The following is a 15990-nucleotide window of genomic DNA, read 5'->3' on the forward strand; positions in this document are numbered from 1 at the left end:
AAGAGTAAGCAAAAGAAGCCATTGCGGTGTCGTGGCTCAGTTAACAAAACACGAGAAAAAAAAAAAAGAAAAAAAAAAAAGAGACAGGCGAGAGAGGGCGAGCTGGCTGTCAGCGGGATCTCTTTTTATTTTTCCCCGAGCCACATTCACATGAGCAGACGAGCCAACGCACTTGGCAAACGATTCTACGCCTGAATAACGAGTAAGTTTGCCGGGGGGTTGACGCGCACTTTCTCGGCCGTCTTAACGCGGAACGGTCGCCATCGCGGCGAGCCCCGGTTGCTAACCATGCTAAGTTGGGCTAACTTCGCTCTTTTTCACCCGACTATTACACGTCGTCAAATAAAAAGTATATCCTAAAAAACAAAAAACATGCGGTGTTTGTAGTGCTTCTTATTGGAACGTGTACTTCGTGTTAGCTCGATGCTAATGAGTTTTGTGGCTTGTCGATGCTACGTCGCCGTTTGGCCAAAATGACACGTAACTAGTAGCTTCCTGCTAGCGCTCCAGTTAGCCGCCAGCTTAACCTTTTTGTCAGCTACTTTCTTAAGCACACTTCTAACTGCCGTTTTCGTATGTTTAAATACGGATATATTTTTAAACAGCCTAAACCTCGAGGTGACGTGGCGGCGAATTAAATATGAACACAATGGTAGCATGTAACGTTCAAGAAATCTTTGTACAGCGTCTCTGACGCAAGTGGCATCCTTTCCAGTAGCTCAATGTTTTTAAATGTTTATTTTTTTAATTTTTTTTTAAATTAATATAGTTACTAGTTTAATCGGGAATATTACTCAGCTGTTGCCAAGACTATCTCCCTTCCTAAAGATGTGCTAACGCCGCTGCTAGGTTGACAGCAGGGCACATTAGGTTTGACGCCCAAGTTCAAACCAGGATTTTTTATTTCAGTGTTCAAAACTGACTCTTTTTCCAGCCCTCACACAGGAAACTGCAGTTATGATAATATCACAATACCAGTAAATGTGTATGGAAAACACTTTCGACTATGAGTACAAAACAGTGACAATGATCGGGTAAAAGAGAATCTGTCTTCGCATGTAACAACACTTAGAGTCACTTAACGTTGACCTTATTTTGAAATAATGCATATAATAATTGGTTTAAGAGATAATGTTGTTTACACGGTTCAGCACACATCCACAATGTGATGGAGGATTAAATATGAACACCTCTTCACAATAAATATAAAACAAGGAACTTTCAAACACTAAGTCCTGGATAGGGCCGAAGTGATTAATCAAAAACCTCAAATAATCGGATTACACAAAAAGGTTCACACACAATCTCTGCCTCAAAGCTTTGCAGTGATCATTTTTTCACACAGATTGTTACTGCAGACTTGTGCAAAATAAGTTGGTGGGATGGTGGCGAACCAGGAGGAAAGAGTGCGTAAAATGTCCAAACTTCTCTTTCCCTAAAAACTCGACTTTTACTGCTACGGGCAGTAGCATATGTCATGTACTTTAGTCATAATTTTTTGTCATCAATTTATTGATGCAGGATTTTCGAGGCGTTTGGTAAGAAAACAAACCAGCACATTCATGCAGATGCTGCCGATGGCCACAGCTCACGTCAAGTCACTCAGCACGCTAACCTGAGCTAACGACAGCCAACTCGATGTGCTCATTTGCTGACTCCCACGTCACTCACCAGGCCAGCCCCTGCCATTAAAAGCCATACACACTCAAAAGTCACAAATGCTACAGTAGACCTTGAGGATGGTGACCCCAAGGGGACAAAAATAATACTTGCAACTGACGTGCACGTTATTGTTAAAAAATGCAAAATCAATGTTTATCCGTTTAATTGAGGGGATAATCGGGAGACTACTCAATTCTAAAAATATTAAATAGCTGCAGCCCTAGTACTTGGTTTACAACAATCTCTTGCATGGTGTTCATAAGCATGAAAATATAACTACAGTAAATATGTGAATAGAAAAAAGACCTTGGCAATGAGTACAAAAAAAACAACTTTGAAACAGTAAGGATTAGTAAGCTAAGTTAGTTAATTGCGTGCTGTTCATAACCTCAAAACTTTAAAATAATTTCAATTACGCACATCCAACCATCTTATTCGTGTTTGGATAGTTATGGATTATTTTTTTTTTTAAACAACCTATTCTCATTGTGATGTGACAGGTGATTAAATATGATCACAGTGATAGTATTTTCCATTAAAGGATGCACTAACTCGGCTGCTACGTTGACAGCACGGCAGATAAATTCACGCTTAAATTACACCCAGAATTATTATTTTTTTTTTACTGCTTCGTGTTTTGAAAGATGGGGTGGGTGATACGGCCTTGAGGTATAGTCTTCATGTTCAATTCCCACTCAGTGACAGTGGAAATGCCCAATGACAGCTAGGATAGGCTCCAGGTCACTCGTGACCTTAAACAGGATAAGCGTTATTGAAAATGGATGGATGAAATGAATTATTCGCTCAGCCCAGAGTCTGTTTTTCCGATCGTCACAGACGAAAGGTGTCTGTCCTCTCATTATCTTTCGTGAATCTCTTTTGTACTGGGGGGTACTCGCTGTACGATGTTCCATTGCATGGTGTTCATAACTACAAAATACCATAATTACTGTAATTATGCATTTCTTGGTTGTGAATCTAAAACGTTAAAAAAAATAAAAGTACCCATAAAATAAGGTAGCTCATTGGGTGCAGTTCGTAACCTTGGAACAAGGCAGCTGGCATTATGACTCGGTGACGTGTAGCTCAGCTGGAGTTGACGTGGTCGTGACCTTTGGCTCCATTACACTTTATTCCCCGAGCTGTTGCATCACTAGGTAGAGGAGAGGTCACTACTACTAGCCAAGGTGCTCTAGAATGGGACAGGGGGGACCCAAACCTTTTCAGCACAAAGAAGTTGGAGTTTCATTCCTGCGGCAGTAACGTATCGAATTTGTATGCCACTCTTCTAGGCCATACATATAAAAACAAAGTTTTGTAACCTGGAAGGGTAGTCTGTCTCTGCATCGTATTGTGAAGTTTACCGCTGGAATTACCAGTCACGCTGCTATTCGCAGACAAGCCGGCCGGCCGTTGGCTGACACTAGCTACTCCTCCGCTACCATAACACCTTGGAAGAAGCAGGGTGTGTTAGAGCTTTACACAAAGAGCGAAAAGAGATGCGGAAAGGTGTGAATGGGTGCGTTACACAGCGAATAGTTTTAGTCATGTAGTTAGTCTCACCCTGAGACCACCAACAGGCCGCTGGTGAAACAACAGGTGGCCAACATAAGGACTGTTAGTTTGGTCTAAAGACCCAAGGGAAGCGCTGCACGAGTGTTTCCATGTCATTGATTGTTTTTAAATTAGTTATCATGGTCTGAGGGGGAGCAGATACGAAAACCAAAAGGCGACCGTTCAAATTGAGATGGATATGTCCACAATATTTCGCCTACACGACCAACAGTCAGGGTAAGCCGAAAATACGACCTCTGCAAAGCCAAACAGACCACAGCAGTGAACAGGCTGCAAAACAACTCGCTGGCTGAGCGGCATCGCGGCGCAGTTCAAAGAGTGACGCAGAGTAGCAAATGTAATGCTTTTAAACAGCTTACCTTATGAGAATTCATAATGACTGTGACTTATTTTGTGACAAGCAAATTTGTTCCCAACTGCTTGCAAACGACGAGGCCATAGTGTTGTTTTTTTTGGTGAGCGGAGTCCACGACTTACCCACCAACTAACTACGTAGCTGCATGGACTCGTCATTGTTTAATTAAGACGCGCTTAAAAAAAAAAAAAAAAAACATGTACTGTAAAGGTATTTTTACTATAAAAGAAATCACAGATGAGTCAGACTCGGGTGTAAAAATCCCTAATTTTGTTTTGAGTTGATTTCTGTGTAATTGTTGAATTCTGTTTGATTTTTATTTATGTACATCACTTTTTTTATCTGCGGTGTTTCCCCCTCCCCCAAAATGCCTGAGAAATAACGGAATGTGAGTTATGTTCAACAGAAAAAAAATTGCGATTTGGTGCGTTTGCGACTTGGTCAGGGTTTCACTGTGCTTTCCCTAAGAAATTTAGGTGAAATTGTACCACTTGTTGTTCATTGGCTGTGTTAACCATGCGTTTTATTCTGTACCCATTATAATTCTTTGACGTGATTTTTTTTCACAGGATTGAAGAGGTCCGGATATGTCATTCATATTTGACTGGATTTATAGCGGGTTCAATAGCGTACTACAGCTTTTAGGTGAGTACCAAAAACCAGCTTAGCAACCTTTAAAGACCTTTTTTTTTTTTTTGCGACCAATATGCTAGTGTTCGCTACTCCACAACTCCTTGTTTGCAAGACTTAACGTGATGGCCCATTGGTAATCAACATTTGAATGGAGTCTGCTCCCTTGAGTGTGCGAACATGTGGAAAACACGCAACCACCTAGCGACTGATCTTCTCAAAGCTGCGGCGGTCGGTCCTGTTCTCCCTGTCGCGCAGGTGTCGCGTCGTCAGTCACCGTCACCGCAAGTTGAGTAGTGGTGAGTCGCCACATGCTGACTCACAGGAGGGTAAACAAAGACTTTTTCAGTCCACAAAAACTTAGAGGGGTGATTATAAAAGACGGCCTTTATTCAAGAGCACAAAAAAAGCCTTTCTTGTTTCCTGTCAATGAGGATATGTGGAACGTGACATTCAATTTGGGTGTACATCCAGACAAAAATGTGGAACAATTCCCACGAAATTAATTTTTGCTGTTTGAGTCACCACCGCGGAATAAAAATGGTACAATATCATTCATGCTTACGTCATTACGCATGTCCAATAACAGGGTTTTCCTGGCTCAAATTGGTATCTTTCTGATCGGCACACACCCTCCCATACAGGCTCAAACAACAATCATGTAATTAAATAATACAATATACATTTAAACCAGTGTTCAACACAGACAACCACGGTCAAAGTCACAGATACTACAGGGTAGAATGTGAGGATGGCGACCCCGAGTGGACAAAAATAATACCTGGACCTCACACATCTATTTTGTATTGGTATTTTTGTTAAATAAAGCAAAATCATTAAAAAAAAATCGGATTAATTGGAGAATCAGCCGGATAGTCTGATGTAAAAATATTCGATAACTCCAACCCGCAATGGTAGAGTACTGTCAGTCAGTACCCAACAGCTTACATCATTATCCACAAACTCGGAACTAGCCTGGTTCCTAATAAATGGACTGAGAAAAGTAACACAGATTGAGTCATGATGGAAGCATCTCTCCACTCCCCCAAGCGGCCCCAAAATAGAAAATGGTACAGTGCTGTCCGTCAAATTCGAATGGAAGGATGACTAAAAAAAAGTGCAAATTAAGGTATGATGGAATTGCCCCAAAATGCAAATGATACAGTCCCGTCAAATCTTTATCAATCTTTGTATATATAAAAAAGAAATCAGGTGAAGACTTGATTGCAGTCCTAAAATGGAAGAACAAAAGGAAATGCGCATTGAGTTGTGATCCCCAGGGTAGGAAATGAACAATCTGGTCATCTTGTGCCAACCCTAAACCAACAAACGGGCTGCTAAAATGCTAACAAGTATGCAAATGTTTGTTTGTTTGTTTTTTTACTTGCCAGTTGGCAGAGTTTTCTGCACCGAGAATCATTCCTTCACTGTGTTCTGTGTCATTTTGGAATAATTTCTTCTCAGGACTGTACAAGAAGTCGGGCAAGCTCGTGTTCCTCGGCCTGGACAATGCCGGCAAAACCACGCTACTGCACATGCTCAAAGATGACAGACTGGGACAGCACGTGCCCACTTTACATCCCAGTCAGTACCACAATCAATCACGTTCTATACCACATTTGCTTCCCATTCACTGACGCTTTTGATTTTACATCTCTTTGTCGTCGGCCAGCCTCAGAAGAGCTGACAATTGCCGGCATGACATTCACCACTTTTGACCTTGGAGGCCACGCACAAGGTATGTCGTATTTATTGGAGAAATGGCGAAGCGGCTCCAAATAACCTGTTGGTGTGCGTTCTGCCGCCAGCCCGCAGAGTGTGGAAACACTACCTCCCTGCCATAAATGGCATCGTCTTTCTCGTGGACTGTGCCGACGGCTTCAGATTGGCAGAATCCAAAGCAGAGCTTGACGTGAGTGACCTTCAGTAGCAGCCAAGGTGCATTTCCACCTAAAGTCCTAGGAACTCTCAGGTCTTGGTACTTGTAAGTCCTGGAACTGAAAAGGTTCCAATCCAGATACAGTGGTACCTTGAAATACAAGTAACCCGTCATTCAAGTTTACTGTCAAACAAAAACCAAGAGAATTACACAATGTGTATTTAAAACAACCACATAGCTTTGCCTGAGAAAAATCCTGCTTTCCTTAATGCCAAACTGGATAACGAAACTAGCATTCATCTCACAAAGGTTGTGAATCAGATAGTTGAACACAAATAATGTAGCAACACGTAGCTGGACGCTAACTAATCACAGGCATATACTTATTCTTTATCCTCTGTGAAGAACGACAAATACTGTGGCTTATTGAGGAGTTGTGACCATCTCCATGTATGTCTGTATGATACTGCCACCAGATGTCCAAGCACATGCACCAGAAGGAGCAGCACAACGTTCATTAAATTGAAGCAAAAAAAAAAAAAGCGGCATTTGATTTTGTCATGTGTGCTTTTATAAAGTACAATATTTTAGTGCTATTTTATTATTAACAAACTTTTGTTGTTTTGGGAGGGGGCGGGGGGCTGGTACAGAATTTGCTCCTTGTCTCACCCCTCTAATAGAATTTGGTGATGCATTTTTCAAAATATGTTTTTTTTTTTTTCTGCACGTATTCAGGGGTTAATGACGGACGAGACCATCGGAAACGTGCCCATCCTCATCCTGGGTAATAAGATCGACCGATCGGAGGCCATCAGCGAGGAGCGGCTAAGGGAAATGTTTGGACTGTATGGACAGACGACAGGCAAGGTGAGGATGAACAGTCACGTCGATATACAATTTAGTCTTCAATTAACCTTGCATGCATGTTTGGGGGGGGGGAATGTATGACGATGCAGATTTCAACCCTCTCGACTGCCAGGCAGATGTGCAACCACTACAATACAGTGGTGCCTTAAACTATATATATATATATATATAAAATAGATGCATATTGTCATATTGTGTTTCTCAGGGCAACATCCCCCTGAAGGAGCTGAACACGAGACCACTTGAGGTGTTCATGTGCAGCGTGCTCAAGCGCCAAGGCTATGGCGAGGGATTTCGCTGGCTCTCCCAGTACATCGACTGAAAACAGCGCCACCTGCGGGCGGCACCCTCACTGCAGCAACAACAAACAAAACAGCAGCAGAAACAGTGGGCTTGCCGACCAACCACCAAGACAACTCGATCCCAATAGACTTTTATTGGTTCTCTGGGTTCTGCACTTACAAATGCACACACACACACACACACACACACGTTTGTCCCTCTGTCATAGCTCAAAATGGACGAGTCTTTTTTTTTTTTTGTACACCGGCGTTCATTCGGAAACTTCCATGACGCCCCCGTAGTGCTACACATGGCATTTCTATTCAATCATCACGTTTATTTTTATGACATTGTTAGTAAATCGAAAGGACCGACAACCCTCCTTGCCTTGCCCACCCTGCTAAAATTTTTTTTAAAAATCCCAATTAGCTTTTTTTTTTTTTTTTTTTTTTTACATATTTTGATAGAAACATGAAAAAGTAGCTTCATGGCTCCATATTAATAATGTATGAAATGTACACAAACATGGTACATTGATGTTGTATCCTTTATGTGCATTACCACACACTATTATGCATGCCTTGTTCTTTTTCAGCTATAACCACCCTTTTATTATGATTACAGTTACGATGATTATTATAGCAGAGATGGAGAAAGATGCCAAAATTACTTTTTTGCAGGGGAGGGGGGGACCATATTAACACGCGCACACGTTCAGTTCCCTTGCGTCTCTTCATTCCAGGAGCAGGTGCTGACTGCAATCCAAAAGCGAGGCTGGTGGTGTTGTTTGCATCATAAATGTGTAATAATAATAATAAGAAGGATGATGATGATAATAAATGTTTGCAATGAATAACAGGCTTTAACATCAATACAGCAACTTGTGCTGCTTGGCTTTCTTTACCCGGTGTCAGAGCAAAATCTTGTTTATCTCCTACGGGTAAATTGGAGATCTGAATACATTTTAGGTGGACTAGCTTTTGACACTTCAGTCATCAATCAAAAGTTGAAAACTGCTTCACTCCCCTTCAAGTGACACACAGAACCTTTTCTAGGCAGATCATTTATTCTGGAGATAACACGAATCCTGTGGACAAGTTTGAAAAAGGTATAAAAGGAAAAGTTGAAACAAAAGATGAATTTGTTGTATTGTATCTTACAAAAAAAAAATACATCTATTCCTTCTTTTGAAAGACTATTTTGATATTTTGTCCCTCCTACAAAAAGTCAGTGAGAGAAAGTTAAAACGCAAGCGGCTAGAAAGTCCGGCGTGCTCCGTAACAAAGTGGGTGTCGGGCATACCATCTAGGCCGGTCTACGGCGTCGGGGGGCCGGCGTCGTTGCCGCTGTCCACCTCGTGGTCGGCGGGGCCGTCACCCTCGTCGTCGTCCAGCTGCTGGCTGGTGTAGTTGGTGATCTCCAGGAAGCCGCTGGGCTCCACCACCACGTTGGACTGGCTCGAGTCCGGCACGATCGAGTACTGAGGGATTACCTAGGCGCAAAAACGTCAATACTGGATATGAAGATTATATAGTTTGTCTTATCCATATCAGTCACATCCAGCTTCAATTACATTTTCGATGAAAAGAAAATCACTTTTTTTTGGGGGGGGGGGGGAGATAAAAGAACAATTTAAAAATGTATACATTTTTACAGACTTTTTTTTCTCTTTATGCCAAAAGGAAAAACAATGTTTACCTTTTATTTTGAGATTAACAAAGGTTTTGTTATATAAACAGTTGGGGAAAGGGACGAAGGCTGATTGCAAATGGAAAAAATCTGCAAGTAATTGAGGCTCTTATAATTGCAATGAGAATAAGCGGGGATTGCGTAAAAACGAGACTCGGCAAAAGATAAGATTCCCCAACAAATCAGCAAAGAGGTGAATTTGCGAACATGCGGGGGTACACTGTAAAGTATATTTTCAATAAAAGAGAAAAAAGAATTTGAAGGAAATATTTTTAAAAATCTTCATTCGATTCATATTGTTTTTTTAGAGAACCACATTTTTTTGAGAGAATAAAAGGGGAAGACAAAAAAAAGAATAAAACATGCTTTAGAAAACCCCCAAAATACAAAAAAACAGGGAAAGACCAGCCCTGTTATTATTTGTTGTAAAGCAAGCAAGTCAAGTCACAAAGATTTCATTCCATCTTTTTTGAGTCCAAAGAGCATCATATGCACGCATACATACCTCGATGACCTCCAGGCGTTCATTGCCAAAATGTTGTTGCGCCGTGACCGCAGAGCTGCCGACGAACCGGTCGGTGTCCGCGGCGGCCTGCGCCTGCAGGGCCTGGGGCAGGGGGGGCCGGTCGGAGGATGAGTCCACCACCATGGGCTCGGTGCTGGGGTCAATTTGGGCCTCCATCATTGAAATCTTCAGGATGTCCGACACGGACGTCTCGTCGCCCCGGGGCCCCGAGCCAGACTCTCCCGCCAGCTCGGCCTCGCTGCCGCTCAGGACGGGCGGAACGTGGGCGGGCTGGTGGTGGGCGCTGCCGAAAGTGATCTTGGTGACGGTGGCGCTCTGCGTGATGATTGGCTGCTGTGCTCAAACATGGGGCACAACACTCGGCGTTCAATAGCGGACTGAGAAATTGATAGAGATTGTGTTTTAAGTTTACCATGGAAGTGTAAAGTCGCACAACTCACTTTTGTTAATTTAGCCACTGAGAACCAGAGCAGACAAACTCCATTTTTGCCATTAAACTTGTGAGATTTACATCTTGGTGATTTATATGCCAATGAATACTTTGTGTTGAAACTTGTTTTTACAGAATTTGTGGTTTGGACAAATAATATTGAATAATTACCTGTAGTTTAATTTTCAAAAGTTCAGCGCAAGAGTGGTCTAAGTTCAAATCCAACCATCCATCCATTTTCTACACCGCTTATCCTCACTAGGGTGGCGGGTATGCTGGAGTCTATCCCAGCTAACTGCGTGAGAGAGGCGGGGTACACCCTGAACAGGTCTCCAGCCAATCGCAGGGCACACATAAACAAACAACCATTCACAACTACGGGAAATCTAGTCTTCAATTCACCTACCATGCATGTTTTTGGAATGTGGGAGGAAACCGGAGTACCCAAGTAGGCACGGGGAGAACATGCAAACTCCACACAGGTGAGGCCGGATTTGAACCCGGGTCCTCAACTGTGAGCCAGACGTGCTAACCAGTCGTAGACCGTGCCGCCCCTGAGTTCAAATATCTGTCAGAATATTTTTGATTTCTAAAGAAAGTCAAAACATTTGGAGATACACGATTTCTTTAAGAATTTATAGCTGGAAACAGCTGGAGGTTTTTTTGTTGTTGGACATTATCAAAAATATTAGGTTTATTATTATTTCATATTTAGTTTTTTTTAACCTTTTTGACTTGGAAAAATATATTTTTTTTAATTTAAAAACATTTTTGATAGTTTTTCTTACCATTTATATTTATATATTTGGGACATTTTTTTCTTAAAGACGAAAATACAAAATTGAAGATACATTTACAAAAAATCTTTTTATCTGGACAACAAAGAAAAAAAATTAATAATAATGACAATTATTTGTTTGTTTGATTCACTGACCTGTCCTGGCAAGCCCTTGTCGGCGCCGACCGGGTGGTGCGCCTGCAGCGGCGGCGGGTGCGACATGGGCGCGTGCAGCGGCCTGTGGTGGGACGTGGGCGCCTGCTGCAGTTTGGGCAGCTGCGGCGTGACGGGCGACGTGGCGCCGGCGCCCGGAGGTTTGGCCTGACTCTGCTCTCGTAGTTTGGGGAGCTTCTTGGCCGGCGAGGAGGAAGAAGAGGATGAGGAAGGAGCCTGGTTGAGCTGAGGTTTACTCTGCAGTTGTGGAGGAGGAGGAGCAGGAGGAGGAAGAAGAGGAGGAGAAAGAGTGGAACTCTCTGGTTGGCTGGCAGCTGGGGGCTGAGGAGCGGCGTGGGGGGCTTGCTTGGGGACGTCCGTCTGGCTGGTGGAGCGGTAGAACAAGCCCGTCTGAGGGTCCAGAGTGTCGCCTTCCAGCTCGCTCACCTCCAGCGCCGACTCGGTTTTACCATCAGGAGGCTACAACACAAAGAAGGACATCAGAAATTTGCCCAAAATGGCTGACTTCTGTTTATTGTGGGGCACAGGTCTTTGAGAGTTTTTCGTTGCTGAAACTGGCGACGGGGGATTATATCTTTTTGTTGTCTATTTTTAAATTGGAACAATACCGAGAGTTCTCCTCACCTTGAGGCTGCTGTGCGTCACCGTGGTTACAGGTGGGGCGGCGACCGGCTTGGTTACCAGGGTAACCTGGCCGACAATTTTGTGGGGATTAGCGGAGGACGCGGCCACAGCCACGTCGTCCTCTGCCAACGCGCCCGCCCTGCTCACTTTACCTGTGAGGGAAACGTCAGCCGTATCGTTAGCGATGTCCACAAGTCTACAAGATGGCGGTCAGAGCGTACCTGTCGCCAGGGCATCGGCGGCGACAGCAGTGACCGCTTCGGCCTCCGAGCTGGGCGGCCTGGATGATTCCGGGCTGATCATCTTTTCCTGCGCCAGCTGGATGGGCACCGCCATCTGGCTGAGGTCAATGTGGGTGTGCTGCATGGGTTTAGACTCGCCCTTCTCCTTCACTACACACACACGTATAATTGTAGATTAAATCCCAGAATATTCACGATTCGGCATACAGAAATTCGCAGATTTTTTTTAGAACCAATCTGATTGCTGTTTTTTGTGCTCAGGCCAAAGCAATAAACCCATCTGGTGGCATCTTGGTGTCAAGTACGTATGTTGGAGTGAGTTGAGGAGTTTCACTTAAAGTAAAGTAGTGCTGGGCCGCCATAGGGTGGCATTTTGGTGTCAAGGATGTATGTTGCCATGAGTTGAGGAGTTTCATTCAGACCAAAGCAGTGCTTTGCCACCATCTGGTGGCATCCTGGTGTCAAGGACATGTCATAGTGACTTGAGGCGTTTCATTTAGACAAGTAGTGCTTTGCTGGCACCAAAAGGCAATTCGGGGTTGGTCTTTGCTATTTGCAGGGGATAAGGATTGAATAGGCCTACAATGAATAACAAAACTGCACAAGTAATTGATAACCCGCCAAAAAGGTTTATAATTACCGGAAGATGCTACAACATGGCGGCAAAGTATTACTTTTATTTCTTTGGCCTGAGAACAAAACCAGAATAGGCGATAAATCTGAGAATCGGTCAATTTGCAAATGCTGAACTGCGAATATACGGTGGTTCGGTGTATTAGAAGACTTTTCCATTCCTCCGCGTTCTAATAACGTGTTCGTCATGCATTCATCCAAATCCCCGTACGAGCAGGTCCCCTTCACTTGTACAAGCGTTACCTGAAGTCTGCTGCAGCTCCAGCAGAGCTTTAATGGTGGACGCGGCCGACTGGGATTCCCCGGCGGTCACCTCCTGGTAGATGACGGTCGGGGCCGACTCCACCGACACCTCCTGCTCTGTCCAATCTTTCTCTCTTGAGGACAGCACGTGCAGCACGGGCTGGGTTTCTGGGGAACGAGTGGAAGACAACATTTCACGATCACTTACTACCTGTGGTGGAAAATTAGGGCTGAAACGATTCATCTCCACACTGAATCCCACGTCAATTAACCACACCAGGCTACCCTTTTAATAGATTAACACGATGTGCGTACTTTGATTCATTTTACCTAAGGAGTTAAATAAGTACCTAAGGACTCTTACCAGTATCTATACTTCTGCGTGAGTACTCTGCCTCCTCCACAAACACGGCGCATGTAGGAACGAGTTCCTCCCTACCGTGCAACGTTTCGCCGGCCGAGCCGGCGGTTTCCATGGCGCCGCCGCACTCGTCCTTGGCAGAGCCTTCTTGAGTCGTAATGTGGCCCACGTCGGCCGAGCGGGTCACCTGCTGCAGGGTCTCGGTGACCAGCTGCCGGGTCTGTTCGCTCACCACGGCCGTTTGGAACACCGGCTTGGGCTTGATGAGCACCTGGAGTAAAAAGCGCAGGAAACATGGATACACAGAATTATCATCAACATGACAGGGGTACATTTTGAAAATGTTCTTATTTTAACTTAACTTGTATTTAACCAGGTGTTCTCATTGAGATCGGAGATCTCTTTTGGAAGAGAGACCTGGACTTTATTTTACACTTGAATGCTAGTGATCAACTCTAAATGGTTTTATTCTATTTTATTATTCATTTACTGTATTTCCTGAAATCATTTCTTCATTGATTTATTGTGAATAAGAAAATTTTCAATATTGGTCAAATAAGTGATTTCACATTTACGCTTATCATTTTAAAAATGGAATCATCGTTTAATTTATTATGAACTAAAAAACATTTGAAATTTTAAAAATACATATATTTAAAAACATCAATAATTGGATAATTTATTGTAAATAGTGAACTAAAAAAAATAAAGTTCTTTTTAATGTATACTGTATATTTATTATTTCAAGTAAGCTGGTGACCTAATTATAATTTATTTATTACATTTATTTTAAATAATACACTCAAAAATGGCAGCACGGACCAATTTGGCACAATCAGTTGGCATAGGCTCCAGCTCAGCCGTCTCCCAAATAAAGATGTACTTCAATGGACGTATAAGTCACAGTCGAGTCGGACCTGCGTCTTGCCCTGCTGGCCGTAGACAATCTTGGTGGGGATGATCTTGGTGGCAGTGGACGAGGACGCGGCGCTCAGGCCTTTGGGCTGCGTGACGATCATCTTGGTGATGGGCCTGGTGGTGGTGATGATGGCCGGCTTGGCCCCCGGGACGGCCTGCAGGCTCTTCTCAACCTGACCGCAAGCGGAAAACAGTCATTGAGCTGATTCCTCATATCGTCATCGCAAATATTGGAGTAGACGTTTTCACCATGACGGCACACGTACGTCCAGGTCGCAAGAGACGCATATGATAGCACTAGTAAACTTCGAGACCGAGTCAGAGCCAGTGAGAGAGAGAACACGGAAAATGGCTTGAATGAGGATTTTAGCCACAATTTTAAACGTGTGACGTGTAAGTCCAAAAGAAGATGTCACGTGACCACTCCATTTTTCCTCCTCACCGCTGGACTAATTTAGATTTTTTGAAGGAAATCCCCCCAAAAAATAAAAAATAAAAATCTTGCAGCACAACCCCAAACACAACAAGGTTTCGTCATGGTTTCACAACTCAGCATCAGTCCCTCGCGTTCTGCCATCTGAAGGTACCCTGATGCCCCTACTGTTGAAAAGGTCTCTATGGCGTTCGACTGACCCCCGCGTTCAACAGCGTGGTGACCACGTTCTTGCCCGGCAGCCCTTGGATGGTGGCCCCTTTGCCGCTGGTTTTCTGGACCACAATCACGTTGGGTTTGGACGACATGGGGATGGTGGTGATCTTTGTGGTGGTGCCTGTGGACAGAACACAACGTTATCCATCAATATATTTTCTACACACCAATTTCTAATGTTTGTAAACAATACTGCTGGGTGGCAGAACGCGAGTGATTACCGCTGACCTAAATTGAAAACCATGAGAAAAACTTGTGTTTGGGGTTGTGTCAATAGAACGACCCACCCCAAGATTTGTTCTAAATTAATCCAGGCCAGTTCCCGATTGTAATTCCTTGCAGCGCCCCTCTCCCAAGCTGTACTCTCGAACCCACCTACCAGACACGATGTTGCTGCTGATGATCTTCCCCCCCAGCGTGGCCAAGGACTTGGGCACCACCGTGATGATGCTGCCACTCGTGGTCTTGACGTAGGTGGCGCCCCCGGCCGAGGCTGTGATCCGGGCGCCAAGGTTCGGAGTGACGGTGGGCCGCGTGTAGGTTGCCTGGGTGGCTGCAAGCACAATGTCGCGTATTGACCTTAAGTACCTTCAGTACAGTACCCTTGTATCATTTAGAATCCCAGTATTGCTTTAGTACCAAGAAACTATGTTTAAGAGAGTGGAAGAGCTTTGTCACTATTTATAGGCAAAAATAAATCTTTTGATTATAATACGTGTGGATTTTCACTATTTGCACCAGGGCTTGACGAACACCCGCCAACCCACCCAATGTGAGTGAATTTCAGCAGTGGCAGGTGACACCATCGCTCCCACTAGCCACTTTGGCGGGTCGAACTATATATACTGTATATACTAAATATACGGTACATTGAATTGTAGTTTTCTCAAATGGCACTGCTTTCACACAGTGTCTGCTCATTGCTCGTGAAGCATTTTGCTGATTGATATCCAAAGAAAACAAACAAGAGGAAACCCGTTGACGATTGCTTTTTTTGGAGCCATAGTGATAATGGTTTTCGAACCACTATTATCCAAAACCAAAATTGTGGCTAGTGAAAATGCCACGAGCCACAGTGACTGGTGAGTAAAAAAAGTTTACGTCAAGCCCTGCATACGAGTAACTTCAGTCACGTGCTTGGTCAAAGAAAATGAAGATATCCCATTGTATTTTCCCAGAAGGGCTTATTAAAAAGGTATAGAGTCACCAACCTGTGGGCTGAGTGACCAGCTTGGTGGTCATGATAGCTCCGTTGCTGCTGACCACCATGATGGGGGAGGAGCTGCTGCTGGACAGAGCCACCGACGACGGCTTGGGCAGGATTTTGCTGGGCTGGACCTGCTGCGTGATGATCTTCAACCCTGCACACACAACCTCACTGTGACAGATCCATAAAAAGACCAACAGAAACGAAAAGAGTGAACGCTGGCGAGCTGAATGAATGAATTAGAAATGTGAAATGAAAAAAGCCCA

General features: G+C 43.9%; 2 protein-coding genes across 4 annotated transcripts in view; one reads left to right on the forward strand and one right to left on the reverse strand.

Moving 5' to 3' along the window:
• On the forward strand, window positions 1-8126 carry sar1b (secretion associated, Ras related GTPase 1B). Its single transcript, XM_061751020.1, has 7 exons — window positions 1-202; window positions 4162-4237; window positions 5687-5806; window positions 5895-5960; window positions 6031-6134; window positions 6837-6968; window positions 7174-8126. The coding sequence occupies exons 2-7, from the start codon at window positions 4180-4182 to the stop codon at window positions 7288-7290; spliced, it is 597 nt and encodes a 198-aa protein (XP_061607004.1). The 5' UTR covers window positions 1-202; window positions 4162-4179; the 3' UTR covers window positions 7291-8126.
• emsy (EMSY transcriptional repressor, BRCA2 interacting) overlaps window positions 7721-15990 on the reverse strand; it is a 20615-nt gene continuing 12345 nt past the window's right edge. For 2 of the 3 annotated variants that reach the window (XM_061751016.1, XM_061751019.1), the window contains 11 exons: window positions 15729-15878; window positions 14897-15070; window positions 14502-14638; window positions 13868-14041; window positions 12954-13221; window positions 12590-12757; window positions 11693-11863; window positions 11472-11623; window positions 10830-11306; window positions 9445-9798; window positions 7721-8742 (listed from right to left, as the gene is read on the reverse strand). In XM_061751016.1, coding sequence (XP_061607000.1) covers window positions 8566-8742; window positions 9445-9798; window positions 10830-11306; window positions 11472-11623; window positions 11693-11863; window positions 12590-12757; window positions 12954-13221; window positions 13868-14041; window positions 14502-14638; window positions 14897-15070; window positions 15729-15878 — 2402 coding nt within the window. In that variant the 3' untranslated portion in view covers window positions 7721-8565. The remainder of the gene's footprint in view (window positions 8743-9444; window positions 9799-10829; window positions 11307-11471; window positions 11624-11692; window positions 11864-12589; window positions 12758-12953; window positions 13222-13867; window positions 14042-14501; window positions 14639-14896; window positions 15071-15728; window positions 15879-15990) is intronic. The other variant, XM_061751017.1, reaches the window with a different exon arrangement.

The sequence above is a fragment of the Phyllopteryx taeniolatus genome, chromosome 17 (assembly GCF_024500385.1).
Source record: "Phyllopteryx taeniolatus isolate TA_2022b chromosome 17, UOR_Ptae_1.2, whole genome shotgun sequence".
Taxonomy (NCBI): domain Eukaryota; kingdom Metazoa; phylum Chordata; class Actinopteri; order Syngnathiformes; family Syngnathidae; genus Phyllopteryx; species Phyllopteryx taeniolatus.

Bases quoted from the DNA above. Each gene is read 5' to 3' on its own strand.
- sar1b (XM_061751020.1), top strand. From the start codon at position 4,180: ATGTCATTCATATTTGACTGGATTTATAGCGGGTTCAATAGCGTACTA. The intron at 5,807-5,894 runs GTCAGTACCACA...GTCGTCGGCCAG, and splicing joins CGTGCCCACTTTACATCCCA to CCTCAGAAGAGCTGACAATT. The intron at 6,135-6,836 runs GTGAGTGACCTT...GCACGTATTCAG, and splicing joins AATCCAAAGCAGAGCTTGAC to GGGTTAATGACGGACGAGAC.